The sequence below is a fragment of the Mus musculus genome, chromosome 2 (assembly GCF_000001635.26).
Source record: "Mus musculus strain C57BL/6J chromosome 2, GRCm38.p6 C57BL/6J".
In the NCBI taxonomy this organism is placed as follows: Eukaryota; Metazoa; Chordata; class Mammalia; order Rodentia; family Muridae; genus Mus; species Mus musculus.
Window position 1 is genome coordinate 84,694,553 of NC_000068.7, and position 21,792 is coordinate 84,716,344.

General features: G+C 41.7%; 1 protein-coding gene across 1 annotated transcript in view; it reads right to left on the bottom strand.

The window, feature by feature from the left end:
• Zdhhc5 (zinc finger, DHHC domain containing 5) overlaps positions 1 to 20,612 on the bottom strand; it is a 27,245-nt gene extending 6,633 nt beyond the window's left edge. Inside the window, exons 1-5 of the mRNA NM_144887.4 lie at positions 20,431 to 20,612; positions 15,766 to 16,920; positions 7,781 to 7,902; positions 1,691 to 1,848; positions 18 to 190 (exon numbers count right to left, since the gene is read on the bottom strand). Coding sequence (NP_659136.1) covers positions 18 to 190; positions 1,691 to 1,848; positions 7,781 to 7,902; positions 15,766 to 15,869 — 557 coding nt within the window. The 5' untranslated portion in view covers positions 15,870 to 16,920; positions 20,431 to 20,612. The remainder of the gene's footprint in view (positions 1 to 17; positions 191 to 1,690; positions 1,849 to 7,780; positions 7,903 to 15,765; positions 16,921 to 20,430) is intronic.
• Between the last annotated feature and the right edge of the window lie 1,180 nt (positions 20,613 to 21,792).

Sequence of the window (21,792 nt, forward strand, 5' to 3'; positions counted from 1 at the left end):
AAGGCATTCAAGGATACGTGACAGCAGTGCGGACCCCTGAGAGTTCCTCTATGTGATAGAGGACATAAAGGAGGCCAAAGCCAAACACACCCATGATGTGAGCTGTCAGGGAAAGGAGGAAAAGGAAGAAGTATCTGTAGTTCCTGCGACCAATACAGTTGTTTACCCAAGGGCAGTGATGGTCAAATTCCTAGGAGCAAAAAGATACAGAATAAAGGGCATCCTTAAAACATGGCACTACGGTTAGTCAGATGCTTCACTAGGTAAAGGTATCTGCCACCAAGCCTGACAACCTGGGTTCAATCCCTGGGACTTCTCACTTAACAGGTATACATGTGCATCCACCTGTCCACCCCTCGCCCCTACTATCCCACAGACTTAAAAAAATAAAAATAAAACAAAGAAAAAACAGCCCCCACCAAAAAAAGCAGTATTAGATCTCTTTTGTTGAAAAGAGGAATTAAATAACAGAACTTAAGTTTTACTTTTAGTTATTTATGATCATTTAGTTGTAAAAATTTGAAAAAATTTTAAAACTTAAATTTAAAAAAATTCAAAGCAGTTTCTCTTTGCTCTGTGTTAACTGAAGGACCTTCTGGAGGTTGGCCAAAAGCCAAATTCTCAAAATGATCTAAAGTTTGGCATGGTGCTACAGCCTACAACTCCAGTACTTGGAACATAGGAGTATGGCCACAAAAGTTGGAGACCAGCCTGGTCTATATAATCTATGCAATCAAAAAGACAAATGTTGATAAACATTCAAGATTTATGGGAATAAAAAGAAAACAACACAGAAGGGTAGCTACAAAAATGGAACTAAACACGAGGCCATGCTTTTTTGTACAAGAGATAGCACTAAGTAACCACAGTATGGATGGCTGAGACTGAATCTTGGGGTCAGGAAAGCTGTTATTAGAGCTAAGGCTTCCTTGTGTAGTAATAACAGAGCTCATGCTCTGGCTCTTATTGCTTCACTCCAAATGCCACTGGATTCCGTTGGACCATGCACTAGGCAGCACGGCAGGACTGCACTTCAGGAATCTACTCTAGGAGCTACAGAGATTGCTTGGTGATTAAGGTGTGTGCGCTGTTCTTAGAAAGGAATCTGAAATCGGTTCACAGCCTGTACATCAATCAGCTTACAACTTCCTAGCCCCTGGCTTCCTCTGTCACCAGCACTTCATGTGCAAATACCCACAAATACATATAATTTAAAAAAAATAAATCTTTGTTTAAAAAAAAAATTATTCTAGGGGGTGCAAGATGGCCAAGTGCTTAAGAGCTCTTACTGCTCTTTAAGACCTGGGCTCTGGTCCCAGCATCCACATGGTGACTCAGAACCAACTATCAGTACCTTTAGTTCCAGGGGATCTAATGCCACCTTCTGGCCTCCTTAGGCACCAGGTACACACAAAAATAAAAAACAAAACTTTTTCAAATTTATTTTTTAAGAGAGAGCTGGAGAGCTCTTCCAGAGGACTAAGGCTCAATATCCCACACGGAGGCTCACAGCTGTCTGTGAGGTCCACTCCTAGTCTCCAAATGCACACAGTGCACAGATATACATGTAGGCAAAAACATCCATATAAGTCAATAAAAAAATAAAAATCTTAATTGAAAAAGTACCTACCACACAGTAAGGAGGAAGACAACTTAGTATAAACAAGTCTCACCCAGCCAGTGTTCTTACCTCCACACAGTTGTCACAGACACTGCAGTGGGAGCATCTAGGAGGGCGGTAAAAGCGGCAGGTGGCACACCATTTCATTCGCACCTGGATACCCTTGATCTCCACTGTTTTGTAAAGGGGAGCTCGGAAGTCATCTTCTTTGTCTTCATCTTCCTCGGCTAGAAAAGAAAAAATTTAAAAACAACTATGCCCAAACTATCGAGTATTAAGAACATAGGATGTTCAAAACATAGCTCTTTAAAACTTGTTAGTGTGAGTGTGTGTGTGAGTGTGTGCCAGAAGAGGGTGTTGGATCCCCTGGTAGTGCTGGAGTTATAGGCAGCTGTGAGCTGTGAATCGAACTCAGGTTCTCTGCTATCTGCACCAAACCAGAGTTTCTTAAGTACCTCAAAATAATGTTATATTTTACAAATCCACAGCTCACATCATACTACATGGTTAAGAACAAAAGTTTTTCCCCTCATATCAGGAATAGTAAGAATATATATTCTTAATTAAAAATGTTTTAATTTAGTCATTGGTCTGTGTATATGTGTGAGCACGTGTGTGTGGAGGTCAGAGGACAACCTTCAGGAGTCAGTTCTCTTTTGAACTCACATTTTCACTTTATGTACACAAGTGTTCCCCCACAAGTATGTATACACACCACATGCAAGGAGTACCCAGAAGCTAGAAGATGGCATCAGATCCCCTAGAAATAGAGTTACAGACTTATGAGCCACCATGTTAGTGATAGGGATAAAACCTGTGGCCTCTTTAAAAATAATAGCCTGTGTTCTTAACTCCTTAACTTCTCCAGTCCAAATAAATAAATCTTAAAAAAATAAAAATAAAAAAAGAGCAATCTGTTAATGGATGCTGGTAACTTTCCCCAGTTCCCCCTACTTTCACAGTGATGCTGGCTTATAGTGAACACTGATGGTCTTGTAAAAATGCATTAATATTTATTTTACTTACTTTTGTCTTTATCTACATATGTATTAAAATTCAACAAAATTGTATTTAGGGCTGGTGAGATAGTAAAGGCACTAGCTGCCATGACTAACAACCTGAGTTTGATTCCTGAGGCTCAGGAGGTGTAAGGAGAAAATCGACTCCATGTGTGCAACATAAAATGCACCCAATACACACGCACAAAATAAATGACATACATATACACTCACAAAGTTTAAATAAATAAAAACCAGGTTTTGTTAAGTTCTTCTCCCCTAGCCCCCCCCCAAAAAAAAACAGGGTTTCTCTGTGTAACGTTCCTCAATATAGCTATGGCTGTCCTAGAACTCACTTTATAGACTAGGCCTGCCTCAAATTCAGAGAAATCGCCCTGCCTCTGACTCCAGTTGTGTCACTACACCACCCACTCTGGAATTAAATCTTTAATTAAAATTTATATTTAAATAAAAAAAATAGTTTTTAAAGACGTGGCAGAAATCCACAATCTAATGAGTAAGAGAAACTGGGACCTATTAACTAATACTATGAGATCAACTCTACATCCTCTATGGGAACACGGATGAGTAAGAAGTTTATTCTACACTGGGAAGTAGGGTTCAAAAGAAAGGGACCCCCAAAGTGATATACATATGCTGATTTTCCTGTGTTTACATACTGTGAATCTATCTTAAAAGATAATTTACATATCAAAATGCATAATTACTCCCCGCCCAACAAACAAATCTCTTGCTCCAAAGAGTCTGCTCTTTTAATTCCCTTTTCCCCCCCATACTGTTACTTAAACTCCAATTTGCCTCTGCCCCAAGTTTTTCAACTACCAGAAATTATCCCATTTTGAAACAAAGAATATTACTTTCCCCCTCATATGCAGTAGGCAATTTTTACTTTTATAATTAATCTAGAAAAAATATGGTTAAGAAAAATAAGCGATGGGTGGGTAGGGGAGTGGGGGTGGGTGGGTATGGGGGACTTTTGGTATAGCATTGGAAATGTAAATGAGCTAAATACCTAATTAAAAAAAAAAAAGAAAAATAAGTGATAATACAGGCATCAAAAATGAAGTTTACAGCCAAGCATAGTGACAAACATCTTTAATCTCAGAGGCATGTAGATCTCCTGTGCACTATGCACAAGACTTTGGGTTCAATCCCCAGACAGGAAGAAAATAGACATCTATTACTTCTGTAGATACATACTATATCTAAATAAACCTAAATAGTGACATATATAAAATTATGGTTTGTTTTTCACATATGGTCTTACTACATAGCTGTGGTTCGCCTGACAACTACATAAATCTGCTAGCCTCCATCTCTCAAGAGCTGTGACCAGAGATACGCAATCATGCCCAGGTCATATGTAAAATCTTCAGGGATGTAGCTCTGTTACTAACATGTGCAAGTCCCTACATTTAATCCTCAGCAATGTAAGAAAACAAAACAAAAAGTTCTTCAAAATAAAGGGAGTATACCATAATATAAGAGTTCTCTCCGGCCTGGCAGTGGGAGTACTTGCCTTTAGTCCCAGTACTTGGGAGGCAGAGGCAGGTGGATTTCTGAGTTCTAGGCCAGCCTGGTCTACAAAGTGAGTTCCAGGACAGCCAGGACTACACAGAGAAACCCTGTCACAAAAACAAACACATTAAATAAAAGAAAAAAAATTAAAATTAAAGTAAGGAATCTCCCTGTTGCCTAGGCTGGCCTCAATCCTGGGCTCATACAACTGCCCTACATCCATGTCATGTACCATCATCTTGGCTCAAAATCTCTATAATACACATCTTTTCAACAGGAAAGTCAAATGCTTGGTGTTTTAAAATTTCTGATTTTTCCACATTATCATCTATAGAACTCAACTAATTTAACAGCAATAATTATTCTCATCACTTAACAACACACACACATATACCACACTCCCTTCTGAACTTAGCTCTTTGAAAATAATGACCTTAAAAACATTTTAAAAGCTGGAGAGTAGTGGTGTACACTTTTAATCCCAGCACTCAAGAGGCAGAAGCAGGTAGATTTCTGTGGAGTCCAAGGCTAACTTAGTCTACAGAGCGAGTTCCCGGAACAGTCAGGATTACAAAGACACTATGCCGCAAAAAAACAAACAAGCAAACACGAACAAAAAAATTAGGAAAAAAAATTACAAATGGTCATCACAGCTTTCCATATAGTAGGCTACTGAATACCCGATGAATGAATATTCATAACTCACTAAAGTATCCTTCCTTGGTTTGGGGCCACAAAACCCTTCTCTCAGAGAAGTCCCAAATGATCACTTAACACGGAAGCAGGCTTTCAGAGCACAGTGACAGTCAGGAAAACCACTTAGAAAATCATCTTACACTTGTGAGCAAAGTAGATGTCATTAGTAATAGCTTTTTGTTAGCTCATGGTCTCTCTACACTTCTTCCTCATGACGGTTCTTACTCTCATTCCCTTTCCAAAGAGCCTACTCCCTCCATGAGCAGGACTTCCAATATGCTCTAGAAGATTACTTTCAGCTTTTCCTGGTCTTCCAGTCAGGCTTCATAGTCTTCTCTGGCTCAATCTCATGCTTCCGTCTTGTAAAAAGTCTGCTTCTCCATTAAAATATTCTACCAGCTTCTACCTTCTTTGCTTACTTTTTTTTTTTTTTAGGATTTTAGGTTTTTCGAGACAGGGTTTCTCTGTATAGCCCTGGCTGTCCTGGAACTCACTCTGTAGACCAGACTGGCCTCGAACTCAGAGATCCGCCTGCCTCTGCCTCCCGAGTGCTGGGATTAAAGGCGTGCGCCACCACTGCCCGACCCTTTGCTTACTTCTTAAAAGAGGAAATCTAATACCTGATGACTGCTTGCTCATTTTCCATTCACTGCCTGCAAACAACTGTAATTCAGCTCTATCTTCTCCTTATAAATACATAAATACACTACTTAAACTATTATTAAGATAAATTTTTCAGCCGGATATAGTGGTTCACACTTGTAATTAGAGCACTCAAGAGGCTAATGCAGAATTCAAGGTCAACCTGGGCTAGAGTGAGAACCCTGTCTAAAATTAAAAATAATTTTTTTAAGAAATCGATTCTTAGTAAGCAAAACAAAGGGTGACTTGAGGACTATACTAGTAATAAGTCAGTTACTACAGAGTCCTTACAGAGATCTCCCTAGCTTTCTCTGCTTTCCCCTCCTTGTTCAATACCTCTTCAATGGCTAGTTCTCCTATACTCATATTAAAAGTAGCAGAACTGACCAGGTCTTACCTCATCTCTTTCCTAAGCTGACTCTTCTTTCTCTAGATAATCTTACTCCTGCTGTTTCAAATAACATAGCTGCATATTCCTAAAACAAAGTATTTAACTCCTACTATTCAATTGCCCACTGATTAACTGTACCAAGGAATAACTCAAATTCATTAGCTAGGTTTCAGAGTATAGTGCTTATCTAAGGCCTGGATTCAATCCCTAGCATGGAAGAAAATAAATAAAAAAGCAAATATACAGCCTATTTAACATTCAGTTTATAAAAATCAGTATCCAATTTATCTCCTAAGTTATGAACCTTGAAACTACCACAATAAAACCATCCTCTCCTATCTAAGTGCTACGTAGGCCTCACCTTGCTTAGCTTCTGAGTTCAGACAAGATCAAGCATGTTCAGGGTGGTATAGCAGCAGATTGTTTTACACCCTGCTCTGCTCCTTTAAGCTGTCATAAATGATTCTGTTTAATCTACTTCTGAAAAAGCTTTAATTCTAGTCTTAAATTCAAATTTTCATCTAGTTTATATTACTGCCAAAGCCAAAGCCTGTACACTGACTGAAAAATTATGTTTTGTAAATTTAAGACCACTTAGGTATCAAAAGAAGTAGTATAATATATTTACTAGATGCTTACTTGTTTAATTTAGCAAATGAAGTCCTTTATAACCTGGGTCTGGGCTTTTTTTTTTTTTTTAAAGATTTATTTCTTATTTTATGTAAGTACACTGTAGCTGTCTTCAGACACACCAGAAGAGGGAGTCAGATCTTGTTACGGATGGTTGTGAGCCACCATGTGGTTGCTGGGATTTGAACTCTGGACCTTCGGAAGAGCAGTCGGGTGCTCTTACCCACTGAGCCATCTCACCAGCCCCGGGTCTGGGCTTCTTTTCTGGTCTTACCATATACTACACTGTCTACTACTCCAGCCTTGATGACGTCATCCTTCCATCGGCACAAGCTTCTGTGTATACTTCCTTTGCCTGAAACTGCCCTCCAGTCTTCTACTTGGTAAAGTTTCTCACCTATTCTTAGCAGTACTTCACTAATTTCTCTGAGCAAATATAACTACACTCATGTCTACTTTCTCATGAGAACCTTACTCATACTTACTTTCTCATTTGTACCTAACACCAGTGTACAAGATCTAAATAAATTTCTGAATAAAAATAAAAGATTTGACCCAAAGAAGAAAACCAAAGCACAACTGCTATTCAAGACGCTATTTACAACTGATACCTGTTGAGAAAGGAAGAAAATCAGTTTCTCTAATGGAGTGACCCTGGGTACCAAGCCCAGAACGATAGTAGGCGAACACAGAGCAGATGCCAGTTTGTGTGCATACGTGTTAGTTTAATTTTGTTTTCATTTTCCTTTTTTCTTGTTTTGTTGTTGTTTGTTTTTTAGAGGAAAAGGACATGAAGTTGGGTAGGGAGGGAGATAGGGAAAGATCTTACTGAAGAGCTGGGGGATGGGAAAGAATACACTCAAACTATAGAAAAACCCTTAAATAAGAATACAATTTAGGGGGCTGGTGAGATGGCTCAGTGGTTAAGAGCGCCGACTGCTCTTCCAAAGGTCCTGAGTTCAAATCCCAGCAACCACATGGTGGCTCACAACCATCTGTAACAAAAATCTGATGCCCTCTTCTGAAGTGTCTGAAGACAGCTACAGTGTGCTTACATATAATAAATAAATAAATATTAAAAAAACAATACAATTTAAATAATAAAAGTTTGATCTAAAGTGATCCAAATTAACTAGATATTGTGATATATATTCTAGTAACAGTATCTAAGAATCCTACAAGCCCAAGATCAATTGTTGTCTGCCCAAATAATTATTTTTAATGACAACAGGGAGCTTACATGAGAGTACAGAAAGATCTTACCTCGGGGAAAAATTCCTGGGTCCATAAAGGTGGCCATGCTAAAGTTGGCCAGCACAAAGAGAAACATAATTGCATTGTAAATGGGCACTGCAGGTGACACATTCAGGCTTAGTCCTGGACACCTGTAGACAATAAAGAAAATAAACTCCTTTGACACCAGCACAAATCTAAAGAGATTCAGCTTCTTACATATATGTAATTCTTAGGAGATGTACCTCTGATATCACAGATTAGCTTTATCGTTCCTATCCATCAGTGTCCCAGTTTCCCATAAAACTGTTCAGTTTACGTCAGAATGAGATAATCTTGTATTAATCCCCTGCATCAAGGTTTGGTTCTTCAGAATCTTTACACAGCCTTTCAATGAATGTAACCTTCTCTCCTTACAAACCAGAACCAAGAACTAGGCACTGACTAATGAGTATCAGTTACACTCCTATCTCTGAAGCAACTTAAAAGTTTTTGGACCCATCTCTCATTAATGGCCTGCTTAATAGCCCAAAGCATGTGGATGCTACCTGCTTCTCTAGCTTCCCTTCTGTCTTTACAGGTAGCTTTGAACCAATCTCAACTACTTTGGGTTTCTCCACTGTCACCTATCTAGAGAGCAATTCTAATGGTTAAGAGTAAAAAATAAAAATAATTCTGGGCATGGTGGCACACACCTGTAGTCCTAGCACTCAGGAGGTTGAGGCAGGTGGATCTCTGAGTTTGAGGCCAGACTGTCTATGGAGTGAGTTCTAGGACAGCCAGGGCTACATAGAGAAACCTTGTCTCAAAAAAAACAAAATAATAATACAGACAAGAATGTATATCAGAAGACAGAAATTAAGTCAGGCTCAGTAGTGCACACCTGTAACACTAATACTTAGAATTCGGAAAGTACAGTTGCCAGTTCAAGGTCTATGTAGGCTCATAGAAAAAAGACAATGCTCACTTTGACAGCACATATACTAAATTAGAATAATACAGATCATCATGGCCTCTATGAAAGGATGACATGTAAATCTGTAAAGCATTTCATAAAAAATATAGAACAAAGAACTAGATTTCTCCTGACATCCAAAAATGGAGCAAAGAATGAGAAGAAAAGTTGAGACAGTTTCAGATGAAACAAATCCTAATCCTATGGAAGGCTGGGTGGGAGGGGGCACACATATCCAGTATTCGCAGCATTCAAATCAAGAGACATGCTTTAGATACCTCTGACAGGAAAAACAATAAAGAGTGCTAATATAAGTCTGACTTCAGGTTCTGTCAGAACCTGACTCTGAATAGAGAGGCTGTCCTCTCTTTTCCCAGGAACCAGTATTATCTCTTGTCTCAGCTCAGAAAGAACTTCCTCCTCACTACAAGACATCAGCTAAATACCCTAATCTGCTTTGTGTGGTTGAGAATGTAATCTCCAGAATAAGGACAGCATCTGCCCTTGTCCCCTTTTACCCAGAGAGTCAGAAGACAGGAAGAATTTAATGAAGGAAAAGATGGGACTAGGATAATAAGACAATACAGATATCTGAAAAACTAACTTACAACAGTCAAGAAAGGTGATCAGTTCCCTTTAAAGCAAAAAACACAACTTTAAATAGTTACCAAGACAGTTTAGAAGCAGTGGACTTCTTAACTAGATGTAAATAAACCAATGAGACACAAATCTCTGTCACCACTATCCAGTTTTTCAGAGTCAGCCATCCATTTAAAAATGTATAAATATAGCAGGGCAGTGGTGGTGCACGCCTTTAGTCCCAGCACTCGGGAGGCAGAGGCAGGCGGATTTCTGAGTTCGAGGCCAGCCTGGTCTACAGGGTGAGTTCCAGGACATCCAGAGCTATACAAAGAAATCCTGTCTTGAAAAACAACAACAACAACAAAAAAAATGTATAAATATAACTAAATACTATTTATGTACCAGGCTTTGCAGCTAGTAAACATTAATAAACTCATTGCTTCTCTTTACTGGGCTATATAGAATTGGGAACCAAAATAATGACAGCTATCGAAGTAAAAACATCCCTTTAGCCACAGTTGCACAGCATTCTCACAGAAAGCCCCAGAAAGCCCCTTCCTCTGAGTGCTTCTACTCAGAAAAGCTGTCCGCACGCCATGGCAGGAGCTGGGGTGGACCGTGGGAAGGAAGAGCCCTGCAGAACCTACTTCCCAGGTTTCTCAGGAAGGAAGGAGAAACTGAAAACCAATCATCCAGGTCAGAGCCTCTCCCTAGTACTTAGCTGTCCTTCAATTTCCGCCTGAGGAGAAGAGAAAGGGTGACTCACTTCACTCACTCACTTCACAGCCTGGGAAGATAATTAGAAGGGAAAAATAAATCTTTAAACCACTTGTGATTTAAAGTTCTTAGAACTGGTCACTGTAGCCCCTCAACTCAAAGTCCAATCTAGGCCTTTCCTTTTTTCTTATTATTTTCCTCCTCACACCCTCCCATTTGTTTTGTTTTTTTGAAAGAGGGTCTCTTTGTGTGGCGTATTTCTGCCTAGAACACTAAAATACTCTCACACTTTAAAACTTCTAATATTCCTGCCAGCTTCAGCCTTCTGGGTGATAGTATTACACACAGGTTGTGCCACCACACCTGGCTCAACTCCTGATCTTTTAGACCCCACCTTTTCTTCAGTGTCATTTCCAACAAAATAAATCACCCAACTCCTTGTGTATCCTGCCAAATTTTACCTTTAAACCTGTCAGTATATTTCAGTGAAATACATAATAGTAAAATTGAGTTTATCTATTGTTAAAATAAAGACTGTCCCCACAGTGACAGAATGTCTAAGTGATTCAAATAATTCACCTTCTTCATGAACAGTATCTCCTAGACTGAGACTTGCAGCCTCTAGCTTTAGGACTCTAGCTGAAGGAGCAATTCACCTCAACAATCTGTGAGCAAAGCCTGCTTCAGCCACACCCTATGCTCTACTTGTCTTAAGGAAAAGCTTTCCTTGTTTTAGCACTCTGCTAAATTCTAAGATGACCACTCCAAGTGGCCTATTTGAATCGGTTGCCTTTGATAGAAAGAGATGTAGCCAGACCTAAGAGAAAAGTTAGGACTTGTCCTTAGCTCTGTAAGTAATAATCACAGAGCACAAGAAGTTTAGGGAGTGGCTGCAGCTCAGAAGCTGAGTCACTGATGGGATCCCAGACAGAAACCACCCCAGGTAGAACAGGTTCTTCTGCCCACCCATTCATTATGCCTATTTTCAATGCCAAGTAAAAGGGGAAGTGGGGGTTTCAATAGACACTCTTCTGAAATCTTGTTCCCTAACATTTCTAACACTTCCTACTACTTAAAAGGAAAAAAAAAGTTCAAATTCCTAGAAAGGAAAACTCAACCAATGAGTCTTAGATTCTAATTCTTTCTCAATTCACAGGAAACTCTTAAGCTTGCTACTTGTCACTTCAGTTGTGTGATACACACATGAAAATAAAGAAGCATGTCTGAAAAGATGCTAAAATTCTTCTGTGGGGGAGAAGGAGGCAGGTCCTGTTCTTGGTTTGAGGCAGGTTCTCATTATGTGGACCAGGTTGTTCTCTTCTTACTCAAAGATCCATCTGATTGCCTCCCAAGTGCTGAGATTAAACGCATGTGCCATGCTTTACTACTAGAATTCTTTTTAAATCAGCTTGTATCATACTGAGAATTCACCAGATATAAGACGCAAGAAAAATCTTCACTATCACCAATTATCATTTCGGCTCTTTCATCCTTGATCCCATCTCCCCTATGTGAGGTACTAGAGATTGAAGGACATTTAAAGCTGAGGCAGTAAGCTCCTAAGGAACATGCCTATGCCCCCCACCCAAGCCTAGCATTCTGCTTGAGCATTTGTCTAGTGTTTCTTGATGAGACAGCTGGAATGAAAGCCCCGTTTCCAGCCTAGAAATTCATCAAGGAACAATTCCGTAAAGATTCCATGGAAAACAATTTGTCCTCTGAGAGATTCCTAAGTTTTTCTTTACACTTGCTTCTTGTACTTCTATACCCTGTAATTTCCAGCATCTGAACCATGTATGCTGTAGGATCTAGGCACTTTCCTGGATGAGGAAAACCACACGGGAAGGAAAGGAACAGCCATGCTTCAATTAATGCCCCAGATCATCAGGCTGTTCCCACTCAAATCAGATGCTAAGCCCTCTCCACAGAGAAGAGAAGAGAAGAGAAGAGAAGAGAAGAGAAGAGAAGAGAAGAGAAGAGAAGAGAAGAGAAGAGAAGAGAAGAGAAGAGAAGAGAAGAGAAGAGAAGAGACCTCCACAGAGGTTGCCCAAAGAGTGGAAAAGACCTGAGGCAGAATCTGAAAGAAAGAAAGCAAGTTGGGCCTCGGATAGGACACTGGAGAGACCATCCGGATTAGTAACTAACCTGCTTTTTTATTCTACCAAAAACAGAGATCTCCCTACCTCTTCTCCCCAACTTTAGAAATGGAAAATTGAGACTTTGTACTTGGGAACACTATAGAGGAGATCAATTTAGTGATTCCCAATGATGTTGCCAGGAGCTCTGAGGTGTTAGGCACTCTGGGAAGCTGGTCTTGTATAAATCTCATTTGAACCCTGGCATGCATTCTTAACCTTTGTTTTATGTATTAAGATTCCATTTAAGATACCGTCTAGAAACGTTCACACAGCTGAAATAAAGTGCTCCAGTTCAACTTCTTTAAAAATAGAAAGGAAGAACTGAAGTCCAAAAACATTAACAGAGTACCAAACTGAGTCTCTTGACCTCAAAAGCCAGACATGGTGACACTCACCTTTAATCCCAAGCTCACAAGCCAAAGGCAGGCAGATCTATCTCTATGAATCTGAGGTCAGCCTGGTATACATAATGAGTTCCAGGCTAAACAGCGCTACATAGTCAGACTGTCTTAAAATAACAAAACGCAGCCAGAGGTGGTGGCACACCTTTAATTCCAGCCCTTGGAAGGCAGAAGCAGGCGGATCTCTAAGTTAAAGGCCAGACTAGTCTATACAATGAGTTCCAGAACTGGCTCAGTGCTACATAGAGAAACCCTGTCTCAAAACAGCAAACAAAAAAGTATTAAACTAACACAGATGGAACCCAAATACAAATTCTATTATGTAATCAGGAAGATGCAAGTTTACTTAAACAGACATTCTCCTACCCAAACAGTGACGACAGAAATGAATTAAGACAGGCTGCTCCCAGCTCCTGCCTGACTTTAGTACTGAACAAATGAAGTCAATGAGGAGGAGGATCTGCTCTAGGGAGAACCTCAACAACTCTTTGCAGACTTCTCTGGGGCAGAAAAGCATCATTATTTCTTTGATGACCAGACCTAACTGGTAATTTCTGTTCATAGCTTTCCCTACTTAACAAAGAAGCATGGAGGGTAAATTGCTCCTAATTAGTTGAAGCCTACATGCCTCCACTAATTACGTCTGCCAGCTGAAAGGAACTCTTCCTCCTGTTCCCAGTCCTCCAGGTCCCAAAGTAATTATCACCTGGGACCTAGACTGATGTAAGAGCCACTTGTAACCTAGTGAAAAGAACAGGAGGGTGACAGACCAGTTACAGATTTATGGCCCCACATTAAAAGTGAGTTCAAAAAGAGCCTTCTTTATTTCTTCATTTGAAACCATGAATTCTTTCACATGGTTTCCATCGAACTGCATCTCAAAAGGGGAGGAATGCACAGAACCATTCTTGAGAGCAGCGGTGCCTCAGCCCAGAGGGTGCTTATTTAGGAGGCACTCCAGTCAGACGGACAAGACAACGCTCAAGGCTCTCAGAGGAAGCAAGAGCTAAGTGACGGGGTCAGACACTGCTCAGTGTTTAAGGGCTGTTGTCCTTCCATACGATATCCTTCTATAACTCCAGTTTCAAGGTACCCAATACCCTTCCTGGCCGCTGAGGGCACCAAAAAGTGTGATAAAGTAAAAACAACAAAGTGCTTATGACTGACTCCACAGGGTGGACAAGTGAGACTTTGGTAAGAAAAGAGAGCCCAGACATTGATTCTGTGGAAACTAATGATGGCGGGATTTCACCTATGATTTTAGGCTCTCCTACATTTGAATTACAAGCAGAAATTCCAAATAGAATCCATTTTTCCCAGGCTAAGGATGTAGTTTTATGTTAAAAAATAGTCACCTTGCATACACAAGACCCCAGAGCCAATCCCGTGCACCACAAAAACAAAAAACAAAACCAAACTTTCTGCTGCAGCTGATACAAGAGGAACCTGACTCAACTGGGAGCAAAGAATAAAAAAGTAGTAGAAACAGCTTCAACTATCAGTAAGACAATGCCTGTCAAGACAATTCTTTTGTGGGCAAACTGGTATAACAAGCCAAGCACTTCAGTGGTTCCAGATTAACAAATTAAAATACATGGATTCTACATGCTCGATCTCAGCAACAGTTTGGAAGAAACCACTTACTGCCTGAACACTTTAGCTACCACAAGAGCTTGACTCCCAAAGGCAAACAGACATTCCCAGCAGGTATATCTAAAGGTATTTCCCTGATCCAGTCATACACCTCTCTTGACCCAGCACACTACTAGAGCACAAAGATTGAAATATCCCTTGGTTAAGTTTTTGATTTTACTTACACATAAACAGCAAAACTCAAAACATGTTGACACTGAAGAAGCACTCCTCCCATTGCTATCTGACATATCAAGAGCAGAATATGAGTGACACAGGTGACAAGAGAATGAAGATCTTAGTTCCCTGATCACTCCAAGAGGTGCAACTGAAATGCTAACTCAATGACTCAACAGTATAAAGCTCAGAAGGCTGGTACAGATTCATTATAAACTGCTAATAGAAAAGACATTTGGTGGCCGCATTGGGGACAAAAGGGGAAAAATCAGTTTCCTCCAGTAAAACAAATATGAACAAAGTCTCAAGATCCTAACTAGGAAGGCTGCAGATCCTAGACTCTAAGTGAGGAATCTCTGAATGCCAACCACTTTTCCCATTAGAATTAATGAGTACAAGAACTCCCACTCCTTTTAGTGGGAACTAATGCAAATGACTCTTCTAGTATTTTCTTCCCAAATAAAACTCCTTTCCCAGGAGCCTTTACTTCTCCAGACCTTAGCTCTTACAAGTGTAGCAAAAGCATGTAGGTAACACTAAAAATCAACAGTCTCACTAGTATATCCTACGTAAATTCCCACAGCGCTCAGGAGACTGAGGCAGGAAGATCTTGAACTTAAGGCCAGCCTAGGCTATATATCGAGTCTGTCTCAAAATTCTCAAATCTCAAAACCAATTTTGGCAAAGAAAGGTAAAAACATATATACAATCCAAGAATTCAGGAGGCAGAGGGAAAATTAACACAAACAAAGCCAACCTGGTCTACTTATGGAATGCCAGGCCAGCATGGGCAACATAGTGATACTGTGTCTCAAAACAAAAAAAGACAACAACAACAACAACAACAACAATGCCTCTCTTAGGTACTTAGCTTTTACAATTCTAGTCTGTGTCTCAGACATGCCAGATGTGATTGCTATTTGAAAACACTTCAAAGTCAGCACAGCCTGGTGGTGCAAGCCTTTGATCTCAGCACCTGAGAGGCAGAGGCAGGCGGATTATGTGAGTTAAAGGATAGCCTGGTCTACATAGCAATTTCTAGGACAGCCAGGGCTCTGAAGAGGTTCTGTCTCAAAAATAAAAAAACCAACAAAGCAAATAAAAAAACCAAAAAACAACAAAAAGATTTAAGTCAATTCTAGTTCTCTTTTGTCATTTAAATTTCTTGAAGCCTGTGTTTTCCTACTTCCTTCCTAGTTTAGTATCACCTATGATGGAACTAGATAGGAAAACATGAACTAGATAGGAAAACATGAAGACATCTATGAGTTCAAAAGACAGGAAGTAGAGGAAACTAACAGAGTAAGGTCAGGTAACTAATTGACCTTCCAAATAACTGACACTGAAGAAATAGTCTTCACTTTCCATGGCGTGACCCTCCCACCGTCAAATGCCACTCTGGAGAAAACTCACGTAAAGGCAAAGAAGAGTGTTGTAGCTCCCACTAGAAATATGGCGGCTGCTGAGACCGGTACATACTTGCTGGGTTTGAACCTCTTTCCAGACTCTGCGGGCATGTTGGAGCTCTGATGAAAGATGTGCCCTGCCGCATAGCCCAGGCCCACACAGCGGCAGAACAGACAAGAAAATGGGATGAGGGAAACAGAGAGGAAAGAAACTGGGGAAAACAGAAAATGTATAATTATCACCCTTCCCCCTCCCAAATAAAAATGAAGGTCAAAAGATCTCAAATGAAGGAAAGCACATGGGAGGGGGAAAGGTGATTTCAACTGATTAAAAACCACCTCCCCAGAATAGAGCAGAAAAGGAGATTAAGAAACACAACTTGTACAGTTTAAAACGTGAAGACAAACAGTAGGCTGTATGCATGCAAACAGTTGCAGGTGGAAACCATGCAGAGTCAGGCAGATCAAGGTATAGCTCATGGATGAAGGCAGGTCTTCAAAAGGGAGGACAGAAGTATCAGGGGGTGGGGAGGGCAGGAAGCTTTAACTCTTCTGAGGAGATACAAGAGCCCCTCCACAACACCACACTAGGAGCAGCACCTAAAAGGTGTGCCCTGGGTTTCTAGTTTAATCCGAGAAGGAACTTGGGGTCTCTTCCAGCTTAAAGAGAAGCTGATTTATTTTAACTGCAGTCCTCGTCTCTTTCCGGCCGTCTTCTCAATGCCACCACTCTCACACCTTAACTTCACCAGGGCTGGCTGGCTGGCAATGGTGATTTAATTTTATTTATGTCTCTCTTGATGGACAAAGTTGGATAACAGCTGTTACAGGGTTGAGTTGTAAATCCTTTTCTTTGAATGGGGAGAAAAAAACAGACAGCAGTATTGCCTGTTTTCAATCTCTTCTTGTTATTCCCAAGCCTTTTAAGGGCTCTGTTTCCCATAAAGTTCACAAAAAACTAAAAGGAAATTTAAAATCCTTGAAGAAGCCATGTCCTTTTCAATAAGCAGAATAAGATGAAGTTGATTTCACCTGATGACAGTTTAAAAGATTACTGTAGATAAAGTTCCAAAGATGTCCCTGTTTCCAGGTTAGTCAATGTCTCTGATCTTTTGTCTTCAATCTTGGGCTTCCTGGATGCAGATGGGATATGGTGCTTTACCTGGGGAAAACCAAATTATCTTTATCAAAAAAATGCTTTCATGGTATTTCTTAAGAACACCAAGGCTAAAACTCTACAGGTCATTGTTACAAAGTGCTTTTTGAAAGAAAGACCATTTTCCAATTCATTTCTATGTATGTGAGAATAAACTCTAAATGGAGTGGAAAATACATTCTGAGTCCTTCACCTTTTTAAGGGCTATTCTGATTGGAAGGAGAACCTAGTCTTATCTGACCTAAAGTCATCCAAAGACTAGCTCTTAAAAGACCATCTCTCTTGACAGAAGTACAGTAACAAAACATATCAAGAATATAAAAATCTAAAAGCAAACAAGGGCACAGGAGTGAAGGGCACTGCTAAAACAGATTTTTCTCTTTGGACAAAGAGGATATTTATTCCTATAATAAAGCAAGGAAGCTTAAAAATAGGACAGCAACTATCATTTCCTTTTTTTGTGTGCCTCTTTCTATGCCTATGGCTTTTAGCTACAACACCAAAGAGGCAGAAATTCAATTTTTGGACTTTTGGAATCATCTATTAAGGGTCCTAAGCAAAAAAAAAAAAAAAAAAAAAAAAAAAAAAAAAAAAAAAAAATTGATCTTGCACCAAAAGGTGAAATATTCTCTATGAGACTAGGTTCAACACAAGGATTGGTTCTTTTCCTCCAAATTCAATAGTTTTTAATTCCTAACACTGGCCTATTCGGAGGCAAACTAAACTCCTCCTAATTCAGTATGAGTAGAGTAGCAATTATTTCTGTTGATCACAGTAACAAAACAACACGAGCACCTTAATTTTACAGGATGCTTTTCATCTGGTGATCTCAAAGCACTTTACTCACATTATCTGGTGACAAAGTCCCTTATCCTATTTTATAAAATTGAAGGCTAGAGAATGCCTGGGGCCATTCCACTGAATCACTTGGGTAGCCAGGTTCCTAACCCAAGAGTATAATTGCTGACATAGACCCTTTCTACCACACTACATGCCTAATGATACCTTGGAATCTACAGACCAAGGTTTCTGCTTAAGTTAGAATTTCAAATGAAAGCAGTGCTATTCCCCAACAAGTTGTATACTACTTGATAACAATAGCAGCTATTAAAACATAAAACAGCGAACACCCCAGACAATGAAATACAAATGTGTTCTGGAATTTATCACTTCTGTTCTTACCTAAGACAGAGAAGGCAAAGGAGCCTGCTACTGTCACCACTCGGTTGTGGTGGTGAATGCCTTTAATCTCCGCACTCAAGAAACAGAGGCAGAGCCAGGCGTGGTGGCGCACACCTTTAATCCCAGCGCTTGGAAGGAAGAGGCAGGCGGATTTCTAGAATTCGAGGTCAACCTGGTCTACAGAATGAGTTCCAGGACAGCCAGAGCTATACAGAGAAACCCTGTCTTGGGGAAAAAAAAAAAAAAAAAAAAGAAAGAAAGAAAGAAAGAAAGAAAAAGAAAAGCAGAGGCAGGTGGATCTCTCCAAGCCATCCTGGTATGCATAGCTTCCAGGCCAGCAAGGGCTACATAGTAAGACTTTGTCCCAAAAGAAAAATTTAATAAATAAATAAGATGGGAGAGAGGGGGGAAGGAGGGAGGGAGGGGGGAGGGTTAAGTAACATTAGAAAGAAGGCCCAAAGATTCCATTAAGTTTCTATGGTCCAACTAAAAACCAGATCCTATTTAGTCCTGATTTTATGCTTATTTCTGTTTCCTGACTTTAGGCCTAAATATCTTTATCAACTGGAACAAGCAAATTTGATTTGTAGACAGTATTATTAAAGGAACCGTTTCCCTCAAAACTCCAAAGATAAAAGGAAAATTACCTAACTATTACGTAAAGTGAATCCTATACTATTGCAGGTCACATTTACTACAGGACGAAAGCCACACAGACTAATTCTGCCACGGTACAGTACATGCAATTATGGAACCGCATACTGAAATATAAATGAGACCATCGTCTGAAATGTTAAGATAGATATTAGAAGGGACAAGATAAAATAATTTATTGGGTATAAATATCAACACACCAAGTCTTATCAAAGGAATGTGGTGCAGAAAGAGAAGGGACGAAACCGGAAAGGCGAGTGTGGTTCATCAGTCACAAGCTGGTGTATCCACAACAGTATCACTAAAGTGGACAAGAATGTTCGTGACACATGCTGACTGAGGGGGAAAAAAATCACTGAGTGAAAATATGTATGTATAAAACAAACAATACAGAGCCAGGTGTGGTAGCTCTCGACCTCAATCCCAGCACTTGGGAGGCACAGGAAGTCAGAACTCTGAGTTAGAAATCAGCTTGGTCTTACAAAGTGAATTCCAGGGCAGCAACAGTTATGTACAGAGATCCTGTCTCAAAACAACAACAAACAATTCAAGATGTGTAGTTTGAAGACTTTCATAAGGTTTGATATAAGTAGTTCCTTTGGAGCAGTGCAGTGGACAGCACATGTATTATTTGTTAAAATAACCAAACCTTATAGCACAGAACACTAAATTTGAATATATAGAAATGGAGATGTCATATAGAAGAATGAATACATGCTATGAAGGAAAGATCCAAGAAGAAGTTTAAAAAGAGTATTATTACAGATCGACGTAGGTGCCCAAGTACCTGGCGATAGAATTCTTACAAACACTAGATGAATTTGTATGCATTCATGAGCACCGGACAGATCTGTCTGATACAAAGCAGGCTCACACTGGGATAAAAGGATGGAGATCTAACCTAAGATTATCCTGGACAAGATGGCATTAACCAGGAAGTAAACCCAAGAGGACAAAAATGGTCTGCAATGTAACATGTATCTATTCTACGACTACTTCTAATAACTTTAGTCACTTTCTTGTTTCTCGTTTTAGTGGTTTCATTTGGCCAACTGGTTAAGGAACTTTAAACTTCCCCAGGAATAGACGGCTAGTGATAAAATACTGTCAGATACATTCAAGCCCTACTTGTAAAATAAAGTACAAAGTACTAAAAGCATAAAAGCATGGAGCACCTGGCTGGTGGGGGGTAGGGAGAAGCAGCCGATGGATGGGAGAAAGAACAGGTAACCACAGGACGAAGCTCTAACCAAAATAAGGACCAGTGGAGTGTAGGGCGAGGGGCCTGAACCGCGGAGCGGTAAAAGGAGTACAGTCCCCGGCCGGCAGCTGGAGCAGTGGGAGTCATCACCGGGGGCAGGACTGACTACCCCTGGCCCAGAAAACACGGAATCCACCGCGCGCAGGGCCCGCCGGAGCTGAGAGAACCGCGGGCCGGGGAAGGAAGGGGCGGCGGCTCCGCAACTGGGCAGCCGGGCACCAACCGGGTCCAAGCCCCGGCGGGCGGCCGCGGCTCTCTTAGTCTGCGGGCGTCCGTTTCGGGGCCCGTACAGCCCGAGGAGGGGTAGGGCCTTAACCTCCTCCCCTCCGCGGTCCCCCTTCCCTAGAGGTCACTCTCCCCTCCCACCTCACTAGCCCAGCACTTCCGGTTCCGCAGGGGCCAGCGTCCCCGGTACTCACCCCCGGCGCGGCGCCCGTCACCGCCGCCGTCGTTGTCACCGCCGTCGTTGTCGCCGCCGCCTCCCAGCAGTGCCGTCTGGCCTCTGAGAGGCAGCGCGCGGCCCCCGCACGCTCCACGCCCGCCCCGCCGCCGCGCGCTCCCGACGGCCGACGCTCGCCTCTGTGCGGCCGGCGCGCGGCCGCTGCCCTCAGCCTCCGGTCTGTAGCCTCACGACGTTCCCATTGGCTCCCGGGCGCGGGCGCGGGCGCGGGCGACGTCTCTCGCGGGGCACGTTCTTCTCATTCATGCGGCTCGCGCCGCCGAGCCCGCCCCCGTTCACTCTTCCATTCACCCCCTAACCCCCGCCCCCACGGCGCTCTAGAGCGTGCGCGCGACCGCGGGCGACCGCGGCGACCTCGCCTTCTGATTGGCTGCAGGGGCACGGCGCCGCAAACACGTAGTGACACGGGAGCGCGCGCGCCTGGCCGTCGTGTCTGGCTGGATGGTCGGGAGAGGGGACATGGCGAACTGCGCCGGTTTGGGGACGAGGAACTGGTCTGGCGAGATCTTTCTCTTATTTTGTCCGCTTTCCCATTTGTAGTGTAGTCAAGAAAAACTTTTAAGCAAAAAAAATTCTACGTATGTACCGGAAGTGCTCAAAAACAAGCAGATGCCCTTTCTTAGTTCACCAGCCTCCTCCGAGTTGGCCTGGTACAGTCCTGAAAAGCATCTACGATAGCCAATCACCGTTAAGCCTTTCCGGCTTCCTTCCTTGCCTCTTCATTCATTGGTGTGAGGATTCGGTCGGGCAGCCCCTCCAACACACACACTTTTTTTTTTTTTTTTTTTCTTTAAGGACTGAAACTTTATTTAAAACAATCCGTTGGCGAAAGCGTCAGTGGGGTAAATTCTCAGACCGTGGCAGAATTCCTGAGTGGTGGTATGGCCTCACCTATGGAGGAAGGAGGCGCACGGCCCATTGAACAGTCTGAGGAGAGGGTTCTGTCCAAGGCTGGGTTAGATGAAGGAGCTCGGCTGCTATCCCTAGATTTACAGTGCTTGCCGATGGAGTGAAGCACTGGGAGTGCGCGGTGCGAGGCGTAGACACCTCCACGACTACACGAGGAATGGGCGCCCTGACCTCACCCAATTTGAGAAAGCAGGCTGAAAAGAAAAGTCTTTCTAGAATAGCTCCTGTCCCTGGCGAGCTGCTGGCTAACTCTCCGAAGATCGCGGCACTACATTTTGCCCTAATTAAGCCGAGACGGCTGTGGACCCGGTGGCTTTGCCATAGGGCTCTCCTCTTACAGCTTCAGGCCACCTCTCATTTGTAAAGGAGCTCTGTTACATAACAGCCCTTCAAAAAGATATCCCCGAGCCGC